The following is a 13,800-nucleotide window of genomic DNA, read 5'->3' as shown; positions in this document are numbered from 1 at the left end:
AGCTCCTGGCTGTGCTTTGGGGTGCTTTTTGGTGATTGCTCCTATAGAAATGCAAGACTTTTGCTTTTCTTTAAAAGAAAATATGCTTTGTTTTTCTTGTAAACACCTGTGACCGTCTCTGTTATGAATCCCTGTAAACAGGAGAAGCGAGCCCTGGAGCGGAAACTCTCTGAAATGGAGGAGGAGATGAAGGTAGGGAATAATCTATTCCCTCTGTCTGTTCTAATTTTGATGCTTTGTATTAATGTCTGTTGGGACTGCCACCCAGGAATAGGATATTAAAGATATACATGGGAAGGGACTCCTCTTACCTCTGAGTGCCTTCCTTTGTGCATCCAGGCCTTGCTCTAATGGCTGTGTTCTCCAAACATGGAGTAGTGTTAAAGCCGCTCTGTTGGCATCCATCGAATCGCACCATATGTTCTACTTGTTACGTTGTTTGCCCTGAGAACTGTGAAGGCTATTCTCCCCAAATGCTTTCTGAGACTAACCTTCTGTGGCATCCGTGAGTTTCAGTTTGCTGAATAGTCTGCAGCCCAGGCGAGGCCGTTGTGGCTCCCTCCAGATGGGTAAGAAGACAAAGCTGGCTTTTGAGATCACGCGCACTGGCCAGCACAGAGCACACAGTGATTGCATTTCTGTCCTCCAGCATGTTTGTGGAAGGCTGCGTCAGTAAGCCAGGCTGGAATGGATCTCAGCAAAGAGGAATTTGCTCCCAAGTCCAGCATGGCTTGCTGTTCCCAGCCCTCCCACCGACTGCTCCCTGCCTTCCCCTCTCGTGGCACTGCTGGGACGGAGCCCTGCGGCTGGCAGGGAGCTCTGCGGTGCCCGATGCAGTGTTTGCCACCTGGGTGCACCTGCAGCTTCACAATGATTCTGCAGCGTTCCATCATTTTATGCTGCACTTGAATGCTTGTACTCACAGAATGGCCCTCTGCGTCCTGTGTGCTGTGCTTCCCTTCCCTCTGAGGAGGATCCAGGTGGGACCGCGTCGCTTTGACAAGGCAGGACCTGGGGATGTCAGCGGTGCACTGATGGAAATGATTTCCTGCCACCCTCGAGGAGGTTCCAACTCTGTGCTTCTATTTCAAGCTTCATATCTTTACCAGGCACACACCTTTGAAAGGATATATTGGCTTTTGCTGCATCTTCTGCTGCAATACGTCTCAGAACAATTTGGTGGAGTCTCGCTGTAAAGGCTCTCTTGGTCTTTCAAAGAGGACAAAATGAATGTGGATGTGCTCAAAGGGGAGCGACAAAGGGCTGAATGTGCCTGGATTCCAAATCCTTCCTCCTCTCAGCAAGTGGCAACCTTGAACTCCAGAGGGACTTTCCCATCATTACAGAAATGCAGCCTCCAAGAGAAAACGCAGGCAGGAGCGCTCCGTGGCGTTGCTTTAGCTCTGTAGATCTCTCCACAAACCAGCTCAGTCCATGGAGTAAAAAGACAAATTGGTGTCCTCTAGTGGCCTGTTGGTTTTGAACACTTCTATTGGTTCAGAAAGCAATTAATGAGAGAAGATGCCTGCAGGGACTGCTGGACACAGACACAGCTTCTCTGGCTGGGGGAGCCGGGAGCTGCAGGTGGATGGAAGCTGAGAAGGTGCTGTGGGAAAAGCACCACGTGAAGTCTGATGTGTTCCTGTGTTACCCTGAAGTGCTGGCCATGCAGGAGGCAGCACATGGCTACAGCAGCCCCTGGTCTGCCTGAGAACAAGCTCAGCTCCTTGGGAGTGATGCTGCCTCTTTCTGCAGACCCAAACAGCCTTTTGTTAGTGGAATAAATAGATGTGAAATGTGAAAGTGTCTCTTCTGAGGCGCTGCTGTGTTTCCACCCCACCAGACTTTGCAAAGACTCGAGCATGTGATGAGCACCTGACTGTGCTGTGACATACAAACAAGTGTGAAGGCTCTCACAATGAAAGTCCATAAGGAAAGCAGACTTTCCACATCCACTGACATCACGTCTTAAAGCAGGATTCAGCCCAGCTGTGCTTGTGTAGAATGAGATAACCTCTGCAAAACATCTGTATTAATCCCTACTGTGTCAGTAGTGCCAGGAAAACAAATCTCTTAGTACTGGCTATGCTTGCATTCCTGCTACTTTTGCTAATTGAATAGCTATTGAGCAGCATCACAAAGAGCAATTCAAGCAAATCCACCAGTTTCCTATAAAGTGGAGAGCAGTAAGGGGAATACCCAACCATGCCATGGCGTTGGTTTCTGAGTCATGCTGCAGTCACTGGGATTCTTCCCAGCAGTCTGAATGGAACCAGTCCCTCAGGGCTCACCTGCAGCTGTTTGCTCTTTGGCTGGCACTGAGTCCAGAGCAGTGTGGGAGCAGCTGGCTCCCACAGGAAGAGGAGGCACAGAAATGTCACAGGAAGGTCCTGGGTTGCTGTGACAGCAATGCTGTGTAGTTCAGCCCAAGGTTGAGGTTACAAGCTTTGTTCCTTCCATAAGTTCAGCTGCTGCTGGTGAAGCTGCCAAGAAGTGGAGAGGAGCATGGTGAAACTGGTGATGGCAGGGAGCTCCGTGGTGCTGGAGGGGCTCCTGCAGCCCTTGGGAAGGTGACACAGCAATACGGCATTTTCCTGAGTGACTGCAGGGTTTGACTGGAGGTACAGCAACTTGGCTGAGGAAGGAGAAAGAAAATTAGCATTTGCGCTGAACTGATTTCAATGCCAAGTGCCTGAGGTCCCAACTTAACACAGCAATTTTCCTTGAAGGTCACAGAAGCTTCTTTACTCTGAAGCAGCACCGCACCTCCTGGCTTGGTACATTGTGCATGCTTTGGGCATCCTGATTTCCCTGAGTGTTGCAGGCACAAAGCCCTTTAATTGAAGGCAAGTACAGCTGAACCGAGGAGCCTGCTTTCTGTAAGCCAAGAATCAAGCAGAGTGATAAGCAATCACAGCAGGATCATCCACATTCTGGTCTTTGCCTTTGGCTTCAGCCCAGCTCTCAGCCTTCGCTCGCTGTCTTTGAGCATGATAAATAGGAAGGCATCCGACCTGCAGCACACACACATCTCTGCATAGGTGATCCTTTCCCAGCTGCACAGCGTGCTGAGGCTGAGCTGCGTCTGCTCACACTGTGCTGCAGTTCGTGCTCTGCTGGCGTGGGAAGTGAAGATGGTCTCTAAAGTGATCACAATCCTTTCCACCCCACGAAGCACGCACTGCGTTTTACATATGTTGGCCATTTTCTGCCAGCCAGATGCTCAGCTGTAATAAAACAGAGAGCATTTATAAACTGTGATACCGCAGGAAGAAACGGCCCTTGCGGTCCAACCAGCAGCTCCTGGGTGCAGGGTGGACACAGTGATGTCTGTCTGTCCAGCCGGCGCAGTGGGGCAGGTGGTGCTGGCTGGGATGTGGGGATGGGGAGGGTGTCTGTCCCCCGAGCTGTCTGTCTGTCCGATGTCAGAGCAGTGCAGGTGAAGGCCAGGCAGCAGGAGCTGTGCTCCCTTGGATGCAGGAGCGGTTGCACCGCCAGCTGGGCTCAAGCCCCATCCTTTCCTGCTCTGCATCCCTTCCGTTGGCGTTGTGAGGCTTTTGGACACGCTCTCCATTCCTTCCTGAGGAGCAAAGGTGGTGCGTAGGGGCAGCTGGGGCTGCACTGCTGGCTGCCCAAAATGCTTCTGTGCAGCACTGAGCCCTTGAACAGAACATCCCTGCACGCAGCAGTTCTGTGGGGAGCTCCAGCAGCTCCATGCACATCAGGTGGAAGTTCTTCGTCTCACAGCTGTGCCAACACTGCCCTGGCTAAGGATGATGTCTTTTTGCAGGTAGTGCTGCCTTGGGACCCTTCCTGCTGATGGCACGGCAGGAGGGAGCTCCCCACAGCCCCTTCATCTCCTCCATCCCTACACACACAGGTGTGTGGGGAGGCTGCAGGAGGGATGGGGGAGCACTTTGCCTTGGGCTGGGATTTGTCTCTTGAAGCCAAAATCCCTCCTTTGGAGGGTGCTTCCCTTCCTGCCCCCCACCCCAGAGGGGGATGCAGTGCAGGAGGCAGTGCTCAGCCCTCACACCTCCTGGCGTCCATTCACAGTGTTGCTGTCGATCCATTTTGCCGTAGTGTTGCTGGGAACTCATCCTCCTTGTGTGAGCAGCAGTGATGTCTGCACGGCTTTCTGCTCTGCCTTCCCCTGTGCTTCCACGTCGTGTCTCAGTGCCGCAGTGTGGCTGTGCCCACCCCTCCTGGGCGCTGATTCCTGCCCTGTTCTGTGCTCGTGGGTTCTGTACTGAGCAGCACTGTGTTCTGTCTGCCTCCTCCTCAGGCTGTTCTCATTCAAGCTCCTGTCATTAAAACGAGTGCTTTCAGTTCTTAACTTTTCTCCTCTGGAGGCTGAGCCTCGTGGTAAAGAAGAGTTGAATTTGGGCTGGGTTATTTGGAAAAACCCACACCCACCCCACAGCTTTGGGGAGCAGAGCCAAGAGCCCATTGGGTGCCAAGGGTGAGGGCTGTCAGCAGGCTGTGACCATGGCTCAGCTCTGGGCCCTCCAGAGGCTCCGCTGCAGCTCTGCTCACTGCTGTGCAGCTGCTTCAGTGTTCAGAGATGCATGGGAGGAGCGGCACAGAAGCTCTCAGGTGCCAGCAGTGCTCCCAGTGCTCCCAGTGCCCCCAGTGCCCACGGTGGCAGTGGGACAGCGTGATGGTTCTCATAGTGATTCACACGCCCACAGCCGTGTCTGGTGGAGCTCATTATGGGTCATTAGAAAATCACCCATAAGGACCATCCTGCTTTGGGTGGGAACTTCACTTACTTAGGACCATTCTAAAGGCTTTGGGGGTCCCTGGGGGAAGGGCAGGCTCCCCTGATGCTGTCAGTGTGCTGGAGGGCTTTCCATGAGCTGCTGCCCACCCGGCACTCACCGCTACTCATTTGTCTTTTCTTTTTCTCTCTATTCTTTTACCCCTTGTGGACTAAATTCACCTTTCTGTGCCCTTTTGTCTCCACGGTGTGTTCTCTCCGTATCTTCCCGTCCCCTCCTGTCCCTCTCTGCAGAACCTCCACCAGCTCAAACAGATTCACACTCTGAGGCAGATGAACGAGCAGCTGCTGGCCGAGAACAGGGCTCTGACGCGGGTTGTGGCCAGGCTCTCACTGCCTGCCAAGCCCTCCGAATCAGAGGAGCTGTAGCCATTTGCCATCCGGCTCATCTCGCCTCCCTCCTCCATCCTCCAGGCAGGTCTCCGCTCCCGTGGCCGAGCTCTCCCCTGGCTGGCTGGGGCTCCAGGCTGCATGCGGCCGACGGTCTGCAAGCGCCGGCATGCTGCTCACCTGGCAGGGCTTCCCTGCACCGTGTGCTCGGTTCTGCTGACTCCGCTCTGCTTGGCAGCTGCTGACCTCCGCCGTCCCGCTAACAGCCCGCAGCAGGGGGGCTGCTCTCTCCTTGCCCAGAAGAGCAATAGGACCCGCCGCACCCCGGCACAGCAGCAGATGAGTGGCACCGAGGGGTGGGAGCTCGGGTGCTTCCCTGTGGCTCGGCAGCCCGGCTGCCGTTGGGGCGGTGGCGGAGCCCCTTCCCATCGCTGAGCCCGCAGCAGGTGTGGTCTGTGCCGTGTGTCTGTGTGTCTGATCAAGGTGTCGTCAGGCTTGGTTCAGCGGGATGCTGGCACACAGCAAGCATTATGCAGTCACCATGAATGATTAATGAATTTCCAGGGGCGTCATGAAAAATGCGCATTTTAGAGAGGAAGGTGATTTCAAGAAAGTCCCAAACCGATCAGTCTTCAGCACTTTGTCTTGTTTTCTTAAGCAATGAAAACAAGCTCCTTCCCTCGCGTGAAGCAGTGGAAGGTGTTGGTGTGAGCTCAGCACTGCAGCATCCGTGCTGCCCTCCTGCAGGACGGTGTGAGCAGAGCCGACCCGCTGTGTGCTGTGTGCTCCCTGTGTGCTGGGATCACTGCAGAGAAATGGGGCTGTGAGCCTTGGGGAGCTGCACCCTCACATCACACGGTTAGACTGCATCCTTTCCTGCTGCTCCATTGCCTCAGTGCTCACATAAAGCTGTGCCTCCTCCCTCCGTTGGGTCCTGCACATCTTCTGCGGGTTAGTAGGGGTATTTGGGTCCCCACAGACAGAGCTATTTTTTCCTAAAGGAAAAAAAGAACCACTGTGCTCTAGTGGGATGGAAGTGGCACTGAGGTATGAAAAAGTCTATTCTTAGCACACAAATTATATCAGAGATGATTAACCATAGAAACAAACTAACCGGGGGAATTGGGGCTTCCCTTCCCCGAGCCTCAGTGCCAGAGCCCACGATCTGCTCTGGCTGCAGGTGGCTGCTTTGTGTTGTGGGTCAGAGGGAATGATCTCCCCACCCGCCTGCTTTGAATCCACAGGAGTAGCCCCATGCCTGTCCCTGCCCCCCTTGTTCTCGTAGCCTCAAAGCAGCGATGTTTCACCGACTTCAAGCCACCTGTCTCTCTTCTTCTGTTAGGAAATAATTGCAGCTCCACCTCCCCATCGCTCCCAGTGCCGTCCCGTTGCAGGCTGTGTGCTGATGGATGCTCACTCCCCGCTTGCTTGCAGGCTGAGTGCTGTCTGCTGGGAGCAGCGCTGCGTCCCTGCGCTCCGCTGGGTTTCCTCAGCTCTTCTCTTAGGTCCAGCACGGGATGCTGCTGCTGTCTGTCAGCTGCTCTCCTTGCTGTCCTTGGACATCACAGCTGTACAGCCATGTCACTGTTCTCAACTGACAGATTTACTGCAGTGGCACTTCACAGAGAATCTCATTTTCCGAAATCCACATCATTTCTGCAGTGTCACCTTCTGTGTGTCGCAGTGCACACAGCTCAGCTCGCAGCTCGCTCTGTGCTGATGCTGCACATCAGCATCGTGGGGCCGTGTGGGCTGAGCCCTCCTGGCCCTGTCCTGTGCCATTCTAACAGACATTTACAGAGCATCATTGCTCAGACCCCTGCAATACCTGCCCTGCTTCACGTGCTGTTTATTTTGTGAGGCTTGAGCCTGGTTTGCAGTGAAGGCAGGAGTGCCCTCTGCTCGAGAGGGACTGCACTTTGCAAGGCTGATGTGTGGCTTCCAGAAAGCTTCACTGGAAACTGATGGAGTCAAGCAACAGCCAGGAAGCTTCAAGAAGCACGTTGTTCCCTTCCTCCCGCTCCAGTAAATCACCAAAGTTGCGCTGAAGTGTTTTTGTAAAGCACAGCCAGCAGCGGTAAGCTGTGAAATGGGGGTGGATGCTGCAGAGCCACCCCAGGCAGCGACAGAGAGGGGATGGGGGCTGTGTGCAGCCCTCAGCAGACGGCTCAGCCCTCGATTGCTGTGGACATGGAGGCAGTGTGCTCAGTGCTGAGCTCAGAACCATGGAGTCATTAAGACCTCTGAGATCCCCAGCCCCACCACGCTGTGCCCACTGCCATCTCCTCAGTGCCCACAGTGTCTGAGCGCAGTGACCTCTGGCAGCCTGTGCCAAAGCATCACTGCTCCTTCAGAGAGTGAGTATGAATCTCTGGGAGGGAATGGAAGTGCAGAGTGAGAGCACAAACACTTTGTCCTTCTCACCATTCCTGGGCACTCGGTGTTGGGCACTGCCTGCTATTTGGCATCATTCCGTGATGAGCCACAGCATCTGTTCCAATGGCCGCTGTGTCGCGGGGTGCAGCCCTGTTACCTCTTCCTTTGGGAAGCCCAGCACAGGGGATGGGGCTGCAGGAGCACAGCCGTGCTGTGCAGGGACGCAGAGCAGTGCATCTGGGGTGGAGCCGCCAGGCAGAGCCAGGGCTCCAGCACCAGGGGGGAGAAGGCAGAGCAGCTCTGCAGTGGGGATTTCATTTCAGGGGAATTCCTCCAAGGTCTGCACTGACACAGGTGAGTCAGCGCTCAGCTCGCTGTGTGCTTTGTGCCACCTCCAGCTGCACTGTGACCCCCAGACACGCAGCACCAGTGCTGTCCTGCTCCTCCTGCCTGGCAGCCCCGTCCCCAGAGCTGCTCCCTGAGGGTCTGCAGTGTGAGAAGCAGGGGGGTCAGAGCTTGTTTGCCAGGAGGAGGTGCTGGGAAGGGCCTGTTGGTGGTTTTTTTTCCATCTCTGTTTAATTGGAGGTCTGTGGTTTTTCCCTGCTGCAGTCACTCAGCTGTGAGCACCGTGCAGCTCTCCGGGATGTTCTGTGGGACCACGATGTGAGCACTGACATTAAATGTTGTGTGATCCCAAAGAGATGCTTTGTTCTAAAGATCAGCTCTAAAGATCTCAGCCCCGTCCTGAGTTAGAAGTCCAAGGCAGAAAACGTTTCAGGCCTGGACAAATGGGAAAATGGACACAGGAAAAAGCTGCCTTAGTAGCTTTCTGTTCTGCCCGGCCCTGTGGGAGTGGGTTTGGATGAAAGGGCTCAGAAATGGTCCCAGCTGCGGCCCAACCGAGCTCTGTGGCACCGCTTTCCTGGGGGCTTTGCTGTGTGAGGAGCCGAGCTGAGCCCCCAGCCCTGCTGTAACCCCAGCCCTCTTTGTGTTTGTGCAGATACTGACGGAGCTGAAATCGGACAATCAAAGGCTGAAGGACGAAAACGGGGCACTCATTCGTGTCATCAGCAAACTCTCCAAGTAGGGAGCCGAGCTGCGGGGGGGGGGGCACTGCTGAGCCCTGCCCCTTCCTCCTGCCCCACGCACAGCAGCATTACAGCCATGGGATCAGCATCACTCCTCCCTGCCCTCGGCTGGACGTTCCCTTTCTGCCCTTCCCCCCACAGTGCACACCCCGGCCATTCTGTTTTAATTTCAGCATGTTGTGCTATCTCGGACATTTGGCTCAAGGGAGAAGAGGAGGATGTGGAGTGGTGCTGAGCTGCCAAAACTTCTCCTTCCAGCAGCCCACGGTGTGCAGGAGGGAGCTCTGCTGTGCAAAGTGATGCCCACAGAGCTGGTGCAGCACCTCCGTGCGCTTTGTAGGTGGAAGATGTGACCGTGGGCCAGGATTCTGTGGACACGCATCAGCCCATGTGCAATGTGGGACTTTGGTTAAAATGTGATGCTACGAGGAATGGCAGCAGAGCTGATTCCTTCAGCAGGTGGGGACGGCTGCTTTGCACAGAGACCTGGCTGGTTTTTATTTAACGTAAGATTGCAGATCCGGTGGGTAAGTGCCCCTCCTGTGCAGCTGGTGATGGGGTGCCGTGCTGCAAACCCCCGGGGCTCCTGCCAAGCTCACTGCACTCAGCAGCACCTGGTACCTGCACCCGGACCGCTGTTCTCAGGATGGTATTGCAGACGTTTGCCAAACTTTCTGAAGGAGAAGCCTGGTGTGGTGTGTTGGTGTGGGACGGCTGCCATCGAGCAGAGCCCTGCAGAGGAGCCTGGGCAGATATTTCAGGTCCTGCGATGGCTTTTCAGCATCAGGCTGACCAACTGAACCGCTGCACGGTTTTGTTTCTGGGGAATGGAAATGAGGAGGGCAACGAGCCCTGAGCAGCCCCATCCCTGGTGGCACAGCTCCTCGCAGGTGGGTTTTGGGGCACTGGGCATGGAGCTGCAGTAGCTGTGCTCCAGGTGCCCAGGGGTGCTGTGCGGGGGGTGGGAGCTGTGTGGCAATGCTGGGAGCTGCATCAGAGTCTTTTCATCCATCAGAAGTTTGCAGTCCGCCTCAGCCTTGAAGGAAACCTCAAAAAACAAAAAACAAAACAACAAAAAAAAACCAACCCAACCCTCTTTAGTGTTGTACGGACTCAGAACAGTTTGAAATTGTTCTCTCTGTGGGCATTCAGGCAGTGACTCCTGCATGTACTGCATGCTGACCTGCTGAGCTCCCATACCAGACTGCTCTCCTCGCAGTGTGCAGCCCCTCTCCCTCATCCTCCCCCCCTCATTGCCTTTGTCCCTCCATCTCTCACTTTGTGCCATGGGCTCCTCGTGCTCGGAGTGGCATCACGCCGTGCACGGCAGCTCTGTTGGCTGCAGGTGTGTGGCTCTGTGCTGAGATGCAGATGGATACTTGAACATGAGTACAACTCCTAAGTTTGCTCAACAGGGTAAAAATTCATCTGTCTGTCCTGGGCTTCTTGGAGCCTCCTGCTGGTTATCACCTGTGCGTTTTCCTCTCCCTGGGGGCTTTTTTTCTTTCTAATTCTCCATTTTTCTTTCTAATTCTTTCTAATTCTTTCTAATTCTCCATTTTCCCCTCCCACCCTCCCATCCCACCTCTGGCTGGGCTTAGGGCAGCTCAGCACAGCTCCCACTGTTCCTCTCTGCACCATTCTCCGGTGCAGCGCGGCCGTTCTCTGCTGCTGTGCTTTGGGGAGGAGGAGAAGCACTTTGGCATCACCGGGGCTCCCGCAGAGCTCTGCCCACACCGGGCAGACAGTATTACTGCTTCGCGTATCCCTGCTTTATGGAACAGCTTTAAGCCCTGAGCTCCGCTCCATGCTTTCCCTGCACGCCGCTCCCCCTCGGTGCGCTCTGTGAGCTCTGCTGCATCTCCATGTTCTCTCCCACCCTCACCCCGGCTTGGCTCAGCAGCGTTGCCCTGTCCCAATCCCGGTCCGTGGGCAGGGACAGCCCGAGCTCCCGGCTGCTGGGAGAAGGCTCAGCCCGACCTGACATCATCTGCACCAACACTGTGCCCCTTCCTCCCGAGGCTCCCGCTGCACTCCGCCCACGAGGAGCCGTTACGTGAAGGGCGCAGAGCCCAAGCGCTGCAGGATGCGGCACTGCTGCCCCTCTGCGCTCCCAGCCCCGAGCGCCCCGTGCTGACCGTGGCACAAACCCAGCGGGCGAGGAGCGCTTCGGGTGCGTCTGCATGAAGCAGCGGGGAGGTGGTGGGTGGGATTCCGTGCTCTGCGCTGGGCACGAAGAGCAAAGGAAGCGGATTTTAACGCTGCTCCCTCCTTGAAGCAGAGAGTTTGTCAGACGTGCCTCCTTTGGAGAACACGGGGCTTTTTTTCTAAGCAGTGCTTGGGGTGAATTCGTTTTTATTGCTTGGGGTGAACCCTGTTGTGGCTGCGAGTTTGATGGTGGCTCTTTGTAAATAACTTCTGGAGGAAGCAGGACTGGCGTTCCAGATGGGGAGAGAATGTATTTTTATGCAACTTTGAGTGGCCTTTCAAACCCTGAGATGAATGATTTGTTTTACTGGTTGTTGTTATATAGTATTATAAGTATTATGTGTTTGAAAGTTTGGGAATAATATTCACATCTATGATGCTTGTAAACACAACAGTATTTATAAATAAATAAAATAAGAGTTGATAAAATAGAAATTGTGTCTTTGAGTCCAACTTTCTGGGGCCGGGGAGGGGTGGGTCCATCTCCTCACATCTCAGCCCATCTCCTCACACCTCAGCCCATCTCCTCACATCTCAGCCCATCTCCTCACATCTCAGCCCATCTCCTCACATCTCAGCCCATCTCCTCACATCTCAGCCCATCTCCTCACATCTCAGTCCATCTCCTCACATCTCAGCCCATCTCCTTACATCTCAGCCCATCTCCTCACATCTCAGCCCATCTCCTTACATCTCAGCCCATCTCCTCACATCTCAGCCCATCTCCTCGCATCTCAGCCCATCTCCTCACATCTCAGCCCATCTCCTTACATCTCAGCCCATCTCCTCACATCTCAGCCCATCTCCTCACATCTCAGCCCATCTCCTTGCATCTCAGCCCATCTCCTCACATCTCAGCCCATCTCCTTACATCTCAGCCCATCTCCTCACATCTCAGCCCATCTCCTCACATCTCAGCCCATCTCCTTACATCTCAGCCCATCTCCTTGCATCTCAGCCCATCTCCTCACATCTCAGCCCATCTCCTCGCATCTCAGCCCATCTCCTCACATCTCAGCCCATCTCCTCGCATCTCAGCCCATCTCCTCACATCTCAGCCCATCTCCTCGCATCTCAGCCCATCGCTGCTGCCTGGGAGCTGACACCCCCAGGTGAGAGCTGCAAAAGGGATGGAAGCCCTCCTGAGAGCAGTGCCCGAAGGGGCTGTGAGAAGGAAGGGGACGGAGCACAGCAGCGGTGTGAGATGGGATGAGGGCTGCACGCAGAGGCGGTGCTGCCCCGTCGCTGCAGATCCCCAGGGGTTGCATTGCCACTGAGTGGCCTTTAATGGCCCCTTCCAACTCAAATTGTGATTCTTCGAGTTGGTGAAGCCGAAAGCTGAGCTCTGAAATGCCCTCACGTGTCCCCGGAACTTCACCCCCAGCAGCAAAACCAGCAGGGCAGCAGGGCTCCTTTCAGCTGTTTCTTTAATAAGGAGACAGATATCATTACAAAATAACCATTGAACGATCAGAGACGGGAACGACAGAGTCCACACGAGGGGAAGGGGCTTTAAAAGCAGCTTCCTGCCGGATCCGAGCGCTGCGGGGGCGGGCGGGGGGGGCGGGGGGGATGGGGATGGGGATGGGATGGGGCTTCATCCTCACGGTTATGGGGCACGAAGGCAGAGCTGTGTGGCCTCACTTCTGTCCCCAGGAGGATGGCGCTGGTGTCACTGCGAGAGGGAGAGGGAGAGGAAAGAGGAGAGAGAAAAGGGAGAGAGAGGAGAGGAGGAGGAGCAGGAGGAAGGAACGGAAGGGAAGGGAAGGGAAGGGAAGGGAAGGGAAGGGAAGGGAAGGGAAGGGAAGGGAAGGGAAGGGAAGGGAAGGGAAGGGAAGGGAAGGGAAGGGAAGGGAAGGGAAGGGAAGGGAAGGGAAGGGAAGGGAAGGGAAGGGAAAGGGAAAGGGAAGGGAAGGGAAGGGAAGGGAAGGGAAGGGAAGGGAGAGGGAAGAGGGAGAGGGAGAGGGAGAGGGAGAGGTGGGAGCAGCCCCCAAACAGACACAGCAGAGCCCAGAACTGCTCCCCAACACCTTCCCACCGCCATCTCCAACACAGCACAGATGTCACTGCAGGACACCCCTGGTTTCACCGCCCGCCCCCCGCAGCTCTGAGCCCCACAGCCGGGGCTGGCGGCCACGCGGGACCCCCGGGGCGCTGCGGTCTGATATGGCTTCTAAAGTTGCAGTGATGTGAAACGCGCCAACGCGACACAGAACACCGAAGCCACGATGGGACAACGCGACAAACACGGGGACGAGAGACGCACATGGAGGGCACGGCTGGCAGCGCTCGCCCTCCGCGGGCTGCAGGCATGCGGTGCTTCTTGGCCTATTTTCTTCTTTTGCACGATTTTGTTTTATTTTATTTCATCTTTTTGGAAGGGGGGGAGCACTCAGGCGATGAGTTTTGTCCGTCGCCCGCACTGCTCTGCTCGGGCACGGCCGGGCCATGCTGGGCTCATGCACTGCTCGTGGTTTGTACAGCGATGGACGTCTCCATACAGACACCTACACACAGCTGGGGGGGCAGAGGCAGCACAGATGGCTTTTGTAGGTTGGTAGTTTGTCCCTTTTTTTTTTTTTAATTATTATTATTAAAATTAAAAATAAAGAAAGACGTATCATGTATTAAAGTCAGAGTTCCCCCCCCGCCCTGAAGCATAAAGAGTCCAAATGGAAATTGCAAAGTGCAGCAGGGATGGGGAGCGGGCAGGGGGGTGCATGGGGCATGGTGGGGGGGCACAGGGGTGTGTGTGTGTGTGTGCACAGCATGTGCTCCTCTGCTGCTTCCAATGGAACACTGGGGCTCTGGGTCTGGGCTGAGGGATTCCTGCTGCTGCCCCACACTCCCATTCACTGAAGCCACCCCGAGATTTCTCCTCCCTTCACTACACAGCCTGTGCACAGCTGTGCTCACACCCTGACACAGGACAAGAAATGAGTCAAAGCCAGGGAACCACGGCTCCCAGCCCCAGCACATGGACCCCAGGGGTGGGACAGCAGTCTGGGGACTCCAGTC

The 13,800-nt window shown here is 55.3% G+C and overlaps 1 protein-coding gene across 13 annotated transcripts in view; it reads left to right on the top strand.

Moving 5' to 3' along the window:
* PPP1R12B (protein phosphatase 1 regulatory subunit 12B) overlaps positions 1 to 11,217 on the top strand; it is an 85,923-nt gene extending 74,706 nt beyond the window's left edge. For 3 of the 13 annotated variants that reach the window (XM_085210425.1, XM_085210430.1, XM_085210431.1), the window contains 3 exons: positions 142 to 192; positions 5,015 to 5,194; positions 8,487 to 11,217. In XM_085210425.1, the coding sequence (XP_085066551.1) occupies positions 142 to 192; positions 5,015 to 5,149 (186 nt within the window). In that variant the 3' untranslated portion in view covers positions 5,150 to 5,194; positions 8,487 to 11,217. Of the gene's footprint in view, positions 1 to 141; positions 193 to 510; positions 570 to 925; positions 2,847 to 5,014; positions 5,195 to 8,486 lie in introns of those variants that run through there. The other 10 variants (XM_085210426.1, XM_085210432.1, XR_014879933.1 and 7 more) reach the window with 9 other exon arrangements.
* The last annotated feature ends 2,583 nt before the right edge of the window (positions 11,218 to 13,800 follow it).

The sequence above is a fragment of the Meleagris gallopavo genome, chromosome 28, assembly GCF_905368555.1.
Source record: "Meleagris gallopavo chromosome 28, MGAL_WU_HG_1.1, whole genome shotgun sequence".
In the NCBI taxonomy this organism is placed as follows: Eukaryota; Metazoa; Chordata; class Aves; order Galliformes; family Phasianidae; genus Meleagris; species Meleagris gallopavo.
This window is presented reverse-complemented; position numbering and strand designations above follow the sequence as displayed.